This window comes from Numenius arquata, chromosome Z (assembly GCF_964106895.1).
Source record: "Numenius arquata chromosome Z, bNumArq3.hap1.1, whole genome shotgun sequence".
Lineage (NCBI taxonomy): Eukaryota > Metazoa > Chordata > Aves > Charadriiformes > Scolopacidae > Numenius > Numenius arquata.
In genome coordinates, this window is record NC_133616.1 from 74,186,953 (window position 1) to 74,204,400 (window position 17,448).

At 45.8% G+C, this 17,448-nt stretch overlaps 1 protein-coding gene across 3 annotated transcripts in view; it reads right to left on the reverse strand.

Moving 5' to 3' along the window:
- Positions 1-17,448, reverse strand: part of MUSK (muscle associated receptor tyrosine kinase) — a 54,468-nt gene that overhangs the window by 11,551 nt on the left and 25,469 nt on the right. For 2 of the 3 annotated variants that reach the window (XM_074166351.1, XM_074166350.1), the window contains 4 exons: positions 16,189-16,313; positions 12,109-12,268; positions 10,593-10,599; positions 2,841-3,016 (listed from right to left, as the gene is read on the reverse strand). In XM_074166351.1, coding sequence (XP_074022452.1) covers positions 2,841-3,016; positions 10,593-10,599; positions 12,109-12,268; positions 16,189-16,313 — 468 coding nt within the window. Of the gene's footprint in view, positions 1-2,400; positions 2,425-2,840; positions 3,017-7,500; positions 7,768-10,592; positions 10,600-12,108; positions 12,269-16,188; positions 16,314-17,448 lie in introns of all 3 variants that reach the window. The other variant, XM_074166349.1, reaches the window with a different exon arrangement.

Consider the following 17,448-nt stretch of genomic DNA (forward strand, 5'->3'; position numbering starts at 1 on the left):
AAGCACAAAATATTGAGGTGATTTTTACTGCAGAAATATGTTCCCAAAATATAAATGTAGGCACCGCCTCTCCTCATAGGAGATTTTAATGCATGCTGGCATAATCTATGAAGCAGGAAGACAAGAGAGGAGATGCAGCCTTGCACACTTTAACATATGCTAGCTAATCTTATGTAAACTTTGCTGACCAGGGACTAGCATTCTGGCTGATGACATGCATTAGGGTCCATTGTATTATTAACCTTGTTAGATAAATTAACAAGCCAGCAAACACCGTTGTCATTTTATTTTCTATTGTGTTCTTAAACTTGCAGCTCAGAAAAAGAAAACCAGGAAGAAACCTATCTGTTGTAAAATAATGATTTTTTTTTTAAGCAAATCTTTTTCAGCTTCATGAAAGCTTTGTATAAGTTTTGATCCAAGTTTGGGACAAAGGTGAAGTGTTTTAATTTAAGGTTGTCCTGATTCTCCCGCAGGAGGAACATAGTAAATGCATCACGATGACTGCTCTTTTCTTTTTGCATAACCTACTGCACTCAGGATTGAGTTATGGGTCTTTCATAGAACCTTAGCTTTCTGAACTTTCACATGGGTAAGCAGAAACACTACCATGACATTGTTCCAGGTGAGTGAGCTCAAACACAGGATGAAGTTCCTGTAGCCCAAGGCATGCACACACCTCAGTATAGGAATGGCCATGGACTTCAGAAGTGCACTTAACCCATGACGAATGCAAAGTAAAGTGCTCTGACTTGGACTTCTTTGACTGATACATAAGCTACCAAGTTATGCCTCACATCTGCAACAAGCTAACAGCCCCTACATGACCGGCACCTGTAGCTCTGCAAAAGTGTGCAATCTTAAACTGCCCAAGAACATAGCTGTGTGTTTGAGGTCAGCGTTTTAAATGTCTCACATTCAAAGGCAAGGAAAGCAATGCCTGAAACCTGCCTCATGACTGAGCTAGTAACCAACATGAAAAAAAAACTTTTGCACAGATCTGAAATAAACATCAGTGTGCACCTTGAAGGAGCAATGTGGAGAGCTTTAGGAGCAACAGCAACACTAAGGAAACACCTCTGAGTCCTTGGTGGCCTGGAAAATACAGATGCTCTCATACATGGTCTTGCTACAATGAATACATAAAGGTGGTCCAACTGGGCTTTAATGAATACCTTCAAAGCTATTCTGGGCAAGCCAGAAAACGGTTCAGTTCATGCTCCCCAGACCTTTGTGCACATAACGTTGGCTCTAAAGTAAAAAAGGGGGAAATATCACTAAAACGTTACTGTTATGTCTCCCTCATTCATGACCAAATAGTGCAAATTTGTGCAATGTCACCCTTGGAAAATGCTGTGAAAGCTGAACAAAAAGGTCAGACATTTACACAGGAGACAGAGACCATGTCCTGAACTTGCAAATATTCAAGGGGAGGCGAAACCATCCCATGAATGTGCCACTCATCTGCTGGCATCCCACATTTGTGCTCCTTTCCCCAGGGAGGGTATGGCTGCAGCTGCGGGCTGTAAGTGTTGGGCAGCAACACTGGAGAACCCACGGGGTGCTAAAGCATTTGTCTCCCAGGTGCACAGCCCTGGGTGCCTGGGCCTTGGCCGGCACAAGTGGAGCCAGGGCCTTCCCATGAAAGAAAATGCCCCAAAATTCTCAATTTTACCTTTTTCACTTTCTCTCTCAATGCAGAAGCTGCCTGCCAAATCTGCAGACCTTGCCTGCTCAGAAGCATGGCAGAAGGGAGGCACTGTTCTTCCTTTTCCTACGAGACAAGTTCCATGGCTGAGTTTTAAACTGCAGTTGCATCTCAGTTGGAAGAACTGGACGTGCACATTTCAGCTGTGACCATCAGCAGAGCAAGAGGCCAACAGAAGTCACAGCAGCGCTGTGGGGGATGGCCGTGTCTCACCATTGGTTGTGTGGGGTTCACACGAGAAATGGTCAGACTTCAGAGATGTTTGGAGGACAGTACTGGGGATTTGGGGGTAATAAAGTCTTGCAAGGCTAGCCTGACATAAGTCAGTAACAGCATATAAGGCTAGGATGATCTCAGTAGTAGTATCAGAAATACTAAATATGGGTAAGGCAAAACTAGAAGCAACGGGTAGAAAGAAGAGGGAAGAGCTGGAGGGAAGGGTACCACCTAAAAGCCACATGCCTCTGTAAACACCTTCAACAGTTGCCAGCCCATGTTCTCCCCAAGCCATGAAGAGCTGAAAATGTGTTTTCCCATGCCTTGGATGAGGAAGTTCAGGCATTCCCTGGTAATAACCTGAATCAGGCCAGCCAGGACAAGAGCAAAACACAAAAATGCTGTGCAAGCTGCATCTTCAAGAAAGAATATCATGCCCACCTCTAGAAGCATAGAGCCTGGAGCAGTCTACTTACTGGTTATATTCTCCTTCTTAAAATCTGTAAAAAGACAAGACGTAAGCAGAGGTTATCCAGGATGTGATATAAGTGGGTGCTGCTTAGGAGCATGCTAGGGGAAAAAGTTCCCTCCCAGCAGTGTGCTTAAGTGGCTTGTTTCTCTGCAATGGCACCCGAATGGCAATTTTGCCATCATTAAGAGTGATTTTGGTAATGCGGTTGTTATGGCCTTCTCAGTAAAGAGCCAGGCTTTGGTTTTCTGAGGGACTTTTCCTGTGCCCCAGTTGGAGGAGACAGGCAAACAGCTGATGCAGCAGTCACAGTTCTGTGCGCAGGTGCTGGCAGGACAGTACCCACCGTCAGCCTTTACTTTAGTTGTAAATTATGGGTCATATCATTCCCCTCTCCCTCACTGAGGACACAGTTCTCCAGACGCTGGGCAGCATGTGCCACCTTACCAAAGAAAGGGATGCGGGTGCAGGCGCTGGGGTCCTGGTGCAGGCTGGGCAGCCTGTTGCATTCAGGAAGAGTGAGCAGCATCAGCCCAGGCTTGTAAATCCCCTTCTGAGAGTTTTCCTCCATTGAGAGCCATTCCTTAAAGCAGTAGAGATCCTTTACAGCAAGGCAATTCTCTCTACATTATTTTGCAAAAAACAGTGAAATACAGCAGTCAATGGCTTGATAACAACGGCTGCACTTAGCAGTGGCGTGCAGGGGTTATGCGGGCTGACAGAAATCCATTAATGGGGCTACGCTTCTTCAGGCCGGTCTGTCTGGCTCATAAACCATAAAGGAAACTCTGTTCAAAATGTAACAGCTTCCTTTAGGGAACCCACAAAGCTACATTTTTAATGAAGCAGGGTTATGCTCAAAGCACAACACACATCACAGTCTGTGAGGAGTTCCTTCCCATCTTTTCCTACAGATTTATTGCCATCTTTTACTAATAAACATCACGTCTGAGAGTTACGTTAGAATTTTTCAGTACATTCTAAAAATCTCACCTGTCTGTAGATTGTACGTTAAAGTGTCACCTATTAAAGACAGGAGGTGAGCTGCAATTCTTAATATTCTTAAACTAAATATTTGCCTGTCTTTTTAATCTCACAGAATCACCCATCCAATTTTCTTCTTTTCTCCACAGTTCCTTTTCATCCCCTTTTCCATCTATCAGCTGTCCGCATCAAAATCCTTACAGTGTCTGGTACAACAAGAGACCTAACTGGGTCCTTCCTAATGTATTACTTCCATCAGTGTGAAACATTCACTGACAAGAATGGATATTTAAATGTTGTTTAGATCAGAAACTGTTTGTGAAGGAAGGCCAAGGCAGAAATATCTGCTCTAGCAAAAAAAAAAAATAAAAAAAATTGCAAAACCAGCTTTAAGGTCATGTGCAGAGATTACTTTTGCTGAGCTCAGTGAATGTCCTTGGTGGGTTCACAGCCTTCTTGACCACCACACCTGCTGGTAGGTGTGGGAGAGGACACAGTGATGCAAAAACGTACAGCTGGTGTCCACAGTGAATGTTTTAGCCAAATTCATTACCTGGTGGGCTGATGCAGTTTCTTGACTTATATTCTCCTAGCAGTTTTGGCAAGAGCAGATAGCCATGAGTTACAGTGATGACTATGGTGCTCACTCTCTAAAGCACCTGAAGGATAGAGGCCATTGGGAATTCTACCAGGGCAGCAGCTTTTCTGCTGTTGCATCCTATGGCTGAAGCCATCGAAGCCCAGCTGCCCTGTGCTTGGTTTCAGCCAGGGCTAGTTTATTCTTTCCTCACTTCCATGAAAGCCAGAATGCAGCCAGGTGGCGTAATTTATCTTTTTTATGTTAAAGATGTGGAACAGGAATGACCTTCTGAAGTAAAGAAATGTTTAGCTAGGGAAATGAGAAAATCTTGTATTTGAAGTGCTGTCCGACACTTGAGAGATCTGGATTGCATTAGCTGCCTTCACTCCTGAAGCCTAAGCATCCTTAAACAAGGCTCTTATTTGGTATGCAACTGCAAAATGCAAAAGACCAATTCTCTGCAATCCTGTCTGCTCCAGCATTAAAAGCACATAAATCCACCCCAGGAGTGTAGTGAGGCTGCCAGAGGGAGGAATGGTCAGGTTCCTCAAGCTGGGTTCATACCATTGTTATAGCACTTAATCCTGAGCAGCAAGGGCTTGATGAGATCATATGCAAAGATTACTTCAGATTATTATTAGAAATTTTATGTCATGTAAGTGACAGATGGACAAAGAACAGTAGCAGCAGCAGAGGAGAAGTGGGCCAGCAACATTTTAGGGACCACAAAGGACTGTTTGAAAGGAGGTGGGGACACAGAAACCCAACAAAATGAGTCGTTTCCCAACATGAGACTGTTCCCTGCAGCCTGGTCACTTCATATCAGCAGTGGTTGAAAGAGAAATTGAGGAGTTTTTTGTTGCTGTCACAGAAGCAGCTAGTGGTAAAAGGCAGATGTAATCAAGAATTGTGAGATGACACATTACTTTCCCTTAAAAACAGGAAAACTCTAATTTTAATCAAAAATTTGCATGAAGTGAATTTTTTCCATGTTGTTTCCTTCTGACTCACTTTATCTTATTTTACCCCCTGATTATTTTTATAAAAATTTTATTCAGTTTGTTTGTCAGTTTTTATTCTTGCTAGCTAGCTTCCAAACCAAAATGAATATAAAGAATTATACAGGGAGAGAAAAAAAATGGTGCAGAGAATAACTAACAAGAAAAAAAATATGGAAATATGTTAGGGGAAATAATATCCCTCAAAAACTAGGGATAGCTCTGAGATAGCTAAAATCTTACTCGTGAAGTATTTCAGCTGAAAACTGGTATAGTCTAGCCAGTTTCTGCAGAGAGGTATAAAGTTGCCAGTAAAAAGCAGATAAGATAATTGGAAAGTAACCAAGACCATGTGAAATGCGTTCAAGAGCCCCCAGAGGACTCAGCTGTTCAGAACTATGTATTAGATACTGGAGTTATCAAAAGGAGTATTGGGCTAGGGCTTTGGAAGAGCTGTTGTCCAGCTGATGTGGTCTGGGAACAGGAAACAGGAAGGATGCTGTTCCAGGACTCTTGTCGTAAAGAAAGCTGCATTTAAATCTGCATTAAAATCATGGGGAAAAATATTTAAAGAGAAAAAAACCATAACATTGTCTCGTGGATTTGAAGAAAGATGATGCCAGGAAAGTTCATTAGGATATTGACATATGTGCAAATGCTGTGCCTGTTAGATCAAGATCAAGTGTTATGCTGATTACAATACTTTGACTTCAGAAGTGCCACAGAAGTGCAGGTCTGCAGTCGAATTACCATGACTTCTGGTCCTGCAGGGTTACTCAAGAGCAGGGGTAAATGAAGTGAGACCTAGATCTCACTGAAATGCCTCATGCAGCACTGTGCAAAATCCTTAGCTGCCAAATGTGCCGTGCATATGTGGCTCAGATATAAATACTGTCACACATCTTGAAAAAAGGCAGAGAGATCATGTACTAAAGGGCACAGTGACAAAGACCAGAACAACAAGGTGGCAGGGAGGAGCATGCCAGCAAAAAGGGAGTTTCAGTACTTGGCTGCATGATTATCTGTGGATATTTGCACATACACTTCATAGGATATGTGCCACTACTGTGCTGGCAGAGGAATACTGAAGAGCATAGGCACCAGAGAGCACAACATACTGGGATTTTCTTCTGCGCCTTTGTTTTACAGATACTAAAGGAGGAGCAATCAGAAAGGTCCAGATTATAAAAACAACATGCTGCTGATTATCCTAAAAAGCCCCTATATAACTGGAAGAATAATTGCCAGTAGACTACATCTGGCCGAGGTCCAGCTGGCAGCATGCATGCCATGTCTGCAGAGAAGCCCTGTATTTTACTTGAGACACTAGAGTTGGGGCTGCTCTCCCAATAAACACAAATCTGAATAACCTGTTTTAAGGTGTGGTTCAAGGAGAACCAGAGCAAAGTACTGCACTTAGGCAGGGGTGTCAGCTGCCCAGACATGAAACTGGTAATGGCCAGATAACAGTGCTCCAAGGCCTGAAAATGGACAGGAATCAGTTGTGGCCAAAAGTTGTATTGGGGAAAAAAAAAGCTTGACCCTGAGACATCTATGTGGGGCTGTTCTCTGCAAAGCACACCAAGCAACCGTTGTTCTGTTATAGTTAACATTAACAGAACCTGGAGCCTATATATATATTTAGTGCTTCAGGAAAGATGAGGAGCAGAAGCTGCAGAGGCTGGAAAAGCAAAAGCTATGAGCAGAGCTTGAAAAAAACCTCATTTACTCTAGTCTGAGAAGCTGGGAAAGACGTAAAATCGTGCTGCAAAGAGGAAGGGAAGAAACTTGTCTCTGTGGCAATGGTGGGAGGACAAGGAGCCATAAGAGAAAGGCTGCTTAGGAGGTTGCACAGGGAGGGAGCAGGGTCTCTGTCGCTGGGACGTGTTGCACAAACACCTGTCAGCAGTGGATTAGCTGTAGTGAGAGATGCTTTGGACTCCACGGGGTCTCTGCCAGCCCTGTTTCAATCCACATTTCTCTGCACATGGGAGGATACAAAAGCTAGATGGGAGGTTTGGTTTAGCAGGTACAATTACACTGGCAGTGTCTCTGGTGTCATCTTTTTTTGTTTCATCTTCATTGTGGCAATAACTGTTGAATGATTAGTGTATTGCCTTGGCCAGATTTGTTGCATGCACTGTGACCATATTTAGTCAAAATCCCAAACAAGCAATTACTTTTGATAGTAATAATGAGTACATACTGACCTAGTAAGATTTAACCGATAGCAATATGTTAATTATTTAAATCAATTATGTCATTCAAATGAATATTTCTTTTCAACACTGTCTGCTAAAAGCCTGATATAACACAGATGCCTGGGCCTGAAAGTCAGTCCATACTCTAGCAATAAGCACAGAGCGAGCTGGATCAGGTCATCTTTGTGCGTACAGAGGAGAGAGCAAAGGGAAAACCCATGCAAACCTAGACAGCCCATTTTCACTGGGAGCTACTGCAGGTCTAGACAGACCCTCACGACTCCCCTGCTGCCTACACATCCCCACAAAATGAAAGTGAAAGATGAGCATTTCTTTTAATTTACCTGCACACGGGTTTTGGAGCCGGCCCAGCTCCTGAGGGATTGCACTCCTGGAAGATGTAGTTACACAGCAGAGACTCAGCGGCTGGTTGGCAGAATGAACTCACCATTTTCAGTTCAGTCCAGGCAGTGTGCACAAGCAGCTCTTGGGTCTCCTCTGGGTCAGCATAGGAGGAGTTGAAGAAAACAAGAGCATTCTTCTCCAAGATAGCACTACACACCTCACCTCTGTATGTGCTGCAGTAGCCTGCATCACCCTTGTACAACTTGCTGTAGAGGACAAGAGCATATACACACAGTAAGCTCACAGCCCTAAACACCTGCAGGAACAGGATGCCTAGGCTCTGTTTCTGCATAAAGTGTCATGTGTAAGGTAACAGAGGGTGGAGGGGAGGCCAGGTGGTTATAAACACTAAAAACAGCTAATACCATCCAAAAATGAAACTTCTGCAAGGAAGCCTGGTGAGAGCGCAGGGCCTTCCTGGTGATCTCCATGGCTGAGGCTCTGGCCAAGGGTTGCTAGCATTCTAAGTGGGGGAAAAGAGGGATTGCGCACATCTATGACCTAGCACGGGCCCTCACCCTGCTCCCAGGGCCTAATTGGAAACATTTTATTTTCCTGCTTCCCTGCAGTAGAGATCAGCCATGCTGTTTGCTGCACACCTGTGGTAACTCGGGACTTTTTGCTCCCCTAACTAGTAACAGTTTAATTCTGGATGGACTCCATTAGCAGGAGCCAGGTGAGTCCCACCCAGCACATGCCAGGACATTCTTCACAAGATCAGACCAGCCAAGATCCTGCCTGCCCCTCCTCAGCTCCTGCACCCCCTCAGCTCCTGCACCCCTCCTGGCCCTGCCTCTCTTCCCCACATGTTTAGGTGGGAGACGCAAGGAAGAGAAAGGCACAAGCCTCTGCAGTTTTTCTTCTGGTGCTTCCCTGCAAGGTCCATCTTTTCCTCTCTCAGCACGTCCCACTTTGCAAACTCCTGCCGCAAAGCATGGGGCCAGAGCTATGCTGGAGCAATAAAAGCACAGCAGGACCAGCTCCTTCTCAGGCTGTTTATTTTTCTTTCCCTCGTTTTTCACATGTAGCAGGAGACGGCTGTCATCCCTCCTTCCCTTCTCCCCCACAGCCATCAAAAGGGAGCAGCAGGGCGAGGGCACCCAGAGGTCAGTGGTGCTCCCAGCAGCTCCCATGGCCACCCCACTGCAGCAAGGTCTGTGGCAAGGACGTGCCCTCCGCTCAGACATATGGGTGCAGTGCTCCCAGTGAGGAAGGAAACCTGAAAAAAGCCATCCCTGGGTGTGGGGGATGGCCGATTCGGGACGGGAGGAGGGCTGGGTACAGCTGTCCCCACTGCTCATTCGGCCAGTTTAACTGGGGTCACGGAGTTCAATTCACAACACGCCAACCATTTGGAGTAGCCAGTGGAGCTATTTGTGTCTTTGCCTTTTATTTCTTTCCCCTGTCCAAATAATTGCTCATTGTCAGGCCTGGGGGTTCTTGCTGTTTTTCTTTGGAAAGCTGGAGGTACAGGGACAAGGGATTATACAAGATGCCCAATTTCAGCTTTACAGATTCTGCTTTCTGCAGATGACACTCTCTGGCTCTGGTTTAGCTGCACTACTTCGAGCTCCATGTCAATCTTCTTTTAATTCGTACTTTTTCCTGTATGTCACATTGGCTAAAAAATACAGGAAGGCATTGATTCCTTGGGGTAGTACCAAAAATGGCAGGGAAGGTGTGACACCCTGCATCACCCCAGGCTCCATGGACAGCCCTGCATGTGACACAGGCTCTGCCTGGCATCCTGCACCGATCCCACAGCCCGTGACTTCTCCCTGGCACAAAGCACATTTCCCCACAGCACCATGCTGCCCACAGCACCCTGCTAGAGCATGTCCTTGGCAATCACATTATTCACATTTTCCTGATGATGCCCGTTGTGCTTAATCTGAAAAGTGCGTCCTCCCAGTGCCCCAAAAGGCAAAAGAGGGCACAGGCCTGCATGGGGAAGCTGTGCTACTGACTTCAGTGGGCTGCAGAAGAAGCCTGACAAGGGCCACCAGCACTAATATTGTTTTCCTTGCTTTTTTAAAACCTGCAGGGAGACACGGACCAGGCTGCGATGGAGAAGCAGCCACAACACGTTTCTCACAACGCCTTGTCACAGAAAGGGAATTTCGTGTGGCAAATGCTGAGAACAACTGCGGGACAGAAGGGCTGAGTATTTCATCGCTGTTCCCATGCCTGTCACACCTACACAGGTGCAGGTGTAAGGCGTAAGTCTGCCATCATCATCGGGTGGTCACTAAATCACTTACAAACTTCCTTAATCAATCTTGCAAGCCCCTGTGAAGGAGGCAAGGGCCTTGGCAGGGAGCCTGTGTCAGCAGAGTGGCAAAGCCATTTGCTCAGCCTTTGTCAGGCTCTGTTCATTACTCTGAGGGCCAGTAGCGACCAGCCCTCCTCCCAGGCTAACCCTCTCATTTTCCTTCCAGACCGATCTGCCAGTGCAGCCTGCAGAAATATGTTAGGATTCTAAAAAGAAAAATACAGCCAAAGTGTTCAGTACTCAAAAAAATACAAAGAAAAAGTGCATGATCACAACACCAGTGGCTTTACCTGTGCATGACTCTGCTTGGAACAAATGACTAAACTTCTCTTGCCCTAATCTGGTGATCATCAAACCAAAATACATTTATTGGCTGTGTGCAGATAGGAGTTGAACTTGCAGCTAAGCTTTTACCTGTAAATTTATAAGGTCAGTGAAGTTGTGGATGCGCAACTGTGAACAGAATTTACTTCAGAATATTCTGCCCACTACCATATTTTAAACACCCTTACTGATTTGTGATCCACTGCTTGCTTGATACAGAAGCATCCATATCTGCCTGGTCCCACTTTCCAGCTATGCCTGTGTAAAGTTCAGTGTTCCCTTCAGGTGAACCTCATCTGCATGCTTAGCATCCAGAAACCCACTCCCTTCATTTAAGCAAAATTAATCAAATTCCCTTGGCTTATCTTTTTTTTTTTTTTTTTTCCTCCCTGACCCACAGAAAGCCCACAGGCAGCCACAGAAAGTTGTTCTTACCTCCACTCTGCCGGAAGGCACCGGATCCAGCAATTGTGATGAGCCAGGAGAAAGAAGAAATGGAAAAGACATCAGTGACACTTCATTGCCCCCTCTGAGATGTGGGAGTTAAGATTTCCATGATAGGAAATCTGGCTGAGACGTGTAAGCTGTCTGAAAAGGATGCAGCTCAATTTTGTCATAATTTTGCACCTTCTTGTGGGGAAAAAGAGTTCGGCAGCACTGGACACCATACAGGGAGAGGGAATGAGGAGACAAAAGTGCATTTTTGACTGCAATTCTTGCTGAGGTAGACTGTTGCACCCTAAACCCACATCTTTGCCCTTATCCTTTGTGTCCTACATGACCAGCAAATAGCATCCTCTGTTTAAGCCACCCATGTACCTATTCCTGCAGGCAGCAGCTGTAACAGGTAGGAGAAACCAGGGAGCAACACCGGCACAATGCCATGCCTCCCACTTGCAGTGCTGCAGGGAGCTGGGCTGCACTGGCACAGGGAGGAGGTACTGAGCATCGGCCAAGGACTGGGACACCTTTGCCGTGGGACCCCTGGGAGCTGGGACAAGGTCAAGGCACGCGCCTCCTCAGGTCTGGGAGGCTCTCCGCTCTTGCTGAGCACAGTAGCCTGGAGCAGGGTTCTCCTACCAGCCTAAAGCACTGGTTCTCCCTACTGCATTTACCACTCTGCTTTGTAGGGCAGAGCCTTGCCTGGGCTAGAAGCAGAAGTGGGGATGTGAAATACTGGTACCAAGTGCTGAGTTTCTTATGGGGCAGAGCTTGCTGCTAGGTCTCAATGCCCAGTGTAAGAAAGGACATGGTAATTTTCTCAACGGAGCAGAAGTTGAGGCACAGAAGAGAGGAGCAGATGCATGCCTGGTTAACAGCCAGATCAGGGCTACCACCCTGTATCTGGAGTACTGGATGCTTCCTCTTTCCTCTAACTAAACCTCCCTGCCTGTCCCAAGAGGGAAGGCACAAGCTGCCACCTTTCTCTTGGTGTGATAAATGCGGTCAACTAACTCAGACCATTGGTATTTCTCCTCTTTGGATCTTCCTTTCCCCATTTGGGAGATGTCCCTGGGAGCAGAGGTTATCCCAGGCAGGGTACTGCTCCGGCAGCAACCTGCTTGCTTTCTGGATGCAACCCTCTGAGAACCCAAAGTGCTTACGAAAGCTATTTTCACCTTGCTGTTAGGTGATACCAATGCTGGGTTGTGGCCACAACTTCCTTCGCATGGATGAACTTACCAAGTGTGCTTCTGGGACACAAAGTACAAGACAGCATCAAACATTCAGGAAATGACAGCTGTGCCAGTCTCCAAAGTGGAATATATGAGGAAATAGCCTGGCGGGGGATGCACTTGTACTCAAATTTAACCCCTTGCTCACTATCAGCTCTACAAGGCTTCCCCTCCTCCTCCAGAGTACTTCACGCCCCTTTCTTCTCCCCCAGCAGGGCAGTTAGAGCTGCAATCACAAGGGTAAAAAATTAACAACATCTTCTTTCCCAGCATACCTGAAACACTGATGGTTGCTGCAGCTTTTGCAGCTCCAAAAGCTTTGCTGTGTTTGTTGGTGGCGAGGCAAGTGAACAAGCCAGGTCGGGTGACATACACCTGCAGTCTGGAGTCAATCACTCTGTCCTTCACACTTTCCACTATAGACCCTGCAGAAACCTAAAAAAGTGAAAAGCCCAGTGCAGTGGTGTTTCCAACAAAGGCAAACAAACAAAACAAGGAAAAATCTAAGTGACCTAGTCCCAAACATTTAAATTGGCAGAGAAAGATGTAGCAAGAAGATAGAAGTGGCAGAGAGCTAAAGCTGCTAGCATTATTTTGGTGCTTCCATAGCAGCTGACTTCCAGACAAAAGCAAATATTAAAGGCCTCTCCTGTTTCATACTTCAGCAATACTTTTGCAATTAATTTTCAGTTCCAGAGTGCTGTAATCTGTTTTGCTCATGTAATTGAGTTGGCTAATTGCTCCAGGACTTCTTCATGCCTTAGCAAGGGAGGGCACAAGGTGACTTTGTGCACACTGGCTATACAGAGTGGTAAAAGGAAATAGTTTGGAAGTTACTGTTTCTGTTTTCTTAACTACTGCCACACTTCCAAAGCACTTGTGAGCAAAGCAAGTGCTCTGACTCCAACGCTTTGGCAGATACCTGATAGTTTTTCTTATCTCACACATCGAAATATGGAATGGTGGAGGATGTGGTGATTTTGGCCAGCTCTTTTCCCAGGTCAGAAATTCCCAGGTAGATAAGCCTACAGCATGCTGATTTTGGCCAGCTGGGCTTGATTTTATCCTCAAGTCTCTCCTGCACATACATTCATTAAAGTAGGAGGACATGGTACACCTAGACTCTACCTTGAAAAGGCAGTAGGAAGAAGCAGCATCGCCTGCTCTGCCTTTCATACTGATAGGAAGCATCAAGTGTACTTCAAGCATGATGGATCCCCATGGATCCTACTGGTGCAACCTGGCCCTAAGGATAGTGAGAACTGTCTCCCTGGAACCATCCCAGCAAAGCACTCTACCTACACATCTAACTGAGAGGTTAGAGAGATCAACCTGAACTCCTTGGAAGTTAATATTTTAATGGCACCTGTCCTTGCTCCCATAGGTATTACCAGTGATAACTGAAAAAGCAAAAAGGGATGCATCAGCATTTTATCATGTCTTCAGTAAGTGGATTGGTTTCTCTCTGAAAAGAAAATGCTGAAAATAATATATTTGTTTTGCTTCACTCAAGCTCAACTTGGAGTTGCGGTGAGGGAATGTGTATGGGAAGAAAACACTAAATAACAAGACCAACACAGTTATTGTGAGTATTGCATCAGGCATGGGTCACTGTGCAAATGCAGAGACCAGGGATATTTTTTGGCCTTATGCATGAAGATGGATGGGAGCTCAGGATGGGAGCTCAGGATGGGAGCTCAGGATAGGAGCTCAGGATGGATCAGATTGATGGGAGCTCCGGGAATATTTTTTCACAAGTTTCTCTTTTGTTACAGTGCTGGTCAGACTTTTTTTTTTAGTTTTTTTTTCTCCCCAGAAACCACTCAGCGCTAAGACATTGCTGAGACCTTCCTGGTGGAAAGAAGGAATTTCTTTACAGGCTGTCCCTGCATCCCAGCATCCACCTGGGAGAGATGGCTGCTTGCCCTGGGACCTTTGTGCTGCCCCACAGGCCTCGGGCATACCCTGTCCTGTTAGCTCCGTCCCAGCAACACTGGAGTGTGCCTGGTGAGCGTAGAAAGCCAGGAGTGCTCTTCCTGGCTTGGGCCATGGGAGGAAAAGGGCACTCAGGTAACTGCAAGCAGTATGAGCAGTATGAGTGGTGCGTTCACATGCACCATGGAAAATCACAGGTGAAAGTGTCAGGTAGTTACGCCTAGGTCTTCGACACCAACCATCTGTTTCCTCTGCTGGGGACCTCAAGCCATTCCCTTGTGTTAATTGATTCCCTTCCTTTTTCAGATACTTTCCCTGACATTTTGTTTCCAGCAGGTATTTTTTAGCCTTTAAAATGCCACATCGGCTGCCACTGAAGTAGAGACCTCTTCACATCTTCACACCTGGCTCACTTATTCTTTCAGTGAGGAAAACTACAGTGTAAGGTCCATGATTCCCCACAGTGAATAGCATGAGGAAAAGGAGTTGTCTTTCTGTTTAGGCAGGCAAAGCTGCTAAACAGAGGAGTTTCCATCCTTCTCTTCAAAGGCAGCTCAATAACCTCTGTAGATTCCCATTCTTTAAACCTCAGGACAATTACAGGTTGGCATTCAGAGACTCTAATACTGCAGGCACATTGCGTCTTCAAATGACTCACTGTTGCTTGCTCGTGAGCCAGCCCTCAAACACAAGCACTCTAGTCCACCCGCTTCCTTGTTTGACTCTCCCAGAGACTCAGCTCTCATTAACGTGTCCTTGCCATACTTAAAATGAGGCAGTCTGAAGCACCACCCTCCTGGGACTGGGCTTTGCCTTGGAGACAGGAATGGGGGAATGGGGCAGAGCAGATCTGACCAGCCAGGCAGTGACCCGGGCAGGGGTTGGGCATCATCTCACACACAGCTCTCTGCAGGACCAACGCATCAGTGTGAATTTAGCAGAGCATGGGTCTGTGCTACGGAAATGCTCTGCCCTTCCCAGGGACCCCATACGACTACAAAAGGTTTCTTTCCCAATGGGGAAGAAAGCTCGAATGAACACCCGCAGTTGTCTGAAAATAATTATGACCAGAAACTGATGTGGACACATGGGGCTCTGCAGAGGCTGATCTGCTCCCTTTGCTGTTCTCCCTAGAAACTTTGAGGGAATATAGAAAACAAGCCCTAATCATACTGGAGGACACAATAAGGTTTAGAGGAAATAAGGAAGGCAAGACAGCCTGCAGAGTAGCCCAGGCTCCTTAATAATGTATTTTAACACATGGAAAGAGGGGATACAGACCGGGATGGGGACAGCCTCCTGAAGTAAGGAATTTGAGCAAGAGGATTTATTGGTCCTGTTGGACAAGCAATTCCATAGAAATGGGCATTGCCAGCCCATTCCTGTCCCTTCTGTAGACAGGACTTGGGGTTGACAGGGGATCAGTGAGAAAGAGCAGAGGCAAATTGCCAGACTGCACGTAGTGGCTGCTCCACCTGCCTCCACAGCATCACGCATGGGGGCCACATCCTTAAAAAAACTGTTGAAAGACCACAGATTGTATAAAACATGTCCATCACAACCATGTGAAGACTGGTGGAAACTCATGGCAGGCTCAGGCTGTGACTGTGCTCACTCCTGGGGAGGCAATCAATATCGGGTGTCAGGCGTCTCTTCAGTTCAGCTGAAGGGAAGGCATTGCAATAGCCTACACATGGACATGAAAGCCAGACGAATTCAAAGCAGGCACCTATTTTAAATGGTCAGGATAATCAGACCATGGAACAATTTCCTGTGAGACACGGTGGATTTGCATCTCTTGGTGCCTGCTGCTAAAGATGGTGTGCCTTTCTTGAGGATGTGCTTCTAGCCAGGAATAAATTGGTGACATACTTCAATATGTCACGTAGGTCAGTCTAGAAAATTTCAGATCTGTTCATCTGCAAATATGCTCTGTATATTTGCTGTCCCACAGGTATTTTGCCTCAAGACAGTTTGCTTTACCTAACTACTTCATTTTCTCTTATTTTGTCAAATAAGCAATTTTACCAAATAAGGGATTTTGCAATATTATTGTTATCACATTAGGAAAAAGGAGAGGAAAGGTGGCTGCAGAAATACTTAAGCCCATGATGAAGTCGTAGAAAACTTGGCTCAGAGGAAGGTTGCGAGCATCCAAAGCATCCTTCCTCTCGGGCTTTGCAGACCCTAACATATTAACCAATTCAACATCCTGGAGAAGCAGGAGAATGTTTTGCAGAGGAGAAAATTGCAGCAGGGAGGCAAGAAGGGCTCAACTTTATTGCAAAGTGAGGTAATAAGTAAGGCAGGAATACAAACCTCAGGTGCTGCCTCCCAGCCCTGCATTTTAATCCCTGGGCTGTGCTTCTGGATGCTAACAACCCCCCAGGGCCAAAATCTTGAAAAAAAGAGCAACTTACAGCTTTCCCATTTTCCAGCCAGGTAATGGTGGGGACTGGAAGGCCGGTCGCCGTGCACCGCAATGTCACCACAGACCCAAAGGTGATATTTTGGGATTCAGGAGCCTTCAGGATTCTGGCAAAAACTGCAGAAGACAAAGATTCTGGTTGAACAGCAATGTAAAGCTGAGGCGGTGCTGGTGTGGGGACGCTTCTTCCCTGACAGCCACACAATAATAAAATAAGCCACAGCCACTCAAACAAAAGCTGAGCATAGCACGGGATTCCCAGTGAGTGACAGTATTGGGAGAGGGACAAGAAGGAGAAAGTGATGGGAGTGGTTATGTTCTGCACCTTACAGACCAAAATTTTACCTCTGGAAATTTCTACATTGTCCAAGTTCATCACCTCAGAGGAGGTAACATACAAAAAACCAAGGGCAAACTCATTGGTAGCATGCAGATGGGACAGTTTACAGCAAATAGGCAGCAAGTTACCATGCTGTCCTGCCAAGGGTGATCTCGTGAGAAACTTGTTCAAAACCATCAAGGGAGACCACCAGCACAGTCACATACCATGAAAGTTAAGGGTCAGATAAGATCCTCAGTGTGATCACAGTGATTAGGACTTACCAGGGAGAGCCACAAACCCCGGCATTTTCCATGCCACCTGCCCTAAGGGTAAAGAATCTAACATCAAGTTATGGGGGAATGGCTAGCAAAGACTTTGGGAAGCTGAGATTGCAGTGTGAAATTAGGTTTTTAAAGTGACTTCTCATCTCTACTGCTCTTGCTTCCTTTGTGGCAATGTGGTTACTGCACAGTTTGAGATAAACAAGATAAGTACCTCCCTACCCTGAGAAATTATTTCCTTTTTTTTGGTGAAAAGAAGCTTCACAAGCTGCATGTCAGCTGCTGTACTTGGACTACATAAAGGAAAGCAGAGAAGAGAGACATTTCCCATGTGGAACATTTGAGTTTTCACCCAAAATTTTTAATGGAGATGCCTGAATGTCTGTGTAGAAGCAGGCTGAATAGTTCTGTGCCATTTCTTACTGCAATTTCTCACTGCAATTTCTCATGCTTAGTGAGTAATGCTCTCTCTATATTTTCTGGGCTGCACAGCAATGACTAAAAGTCTCCATTAGAATTTTAATAAGCAGAGGAGTTTCTCTTGGAGTTCTCAGACAAGCCTGATATGTTGTTTGCCACTTTTTCTGTCTGTGTGGTTCCCCTTACCCTTATCTGATCATGTCACAATATTCTGAGTCTCTGCTGATGC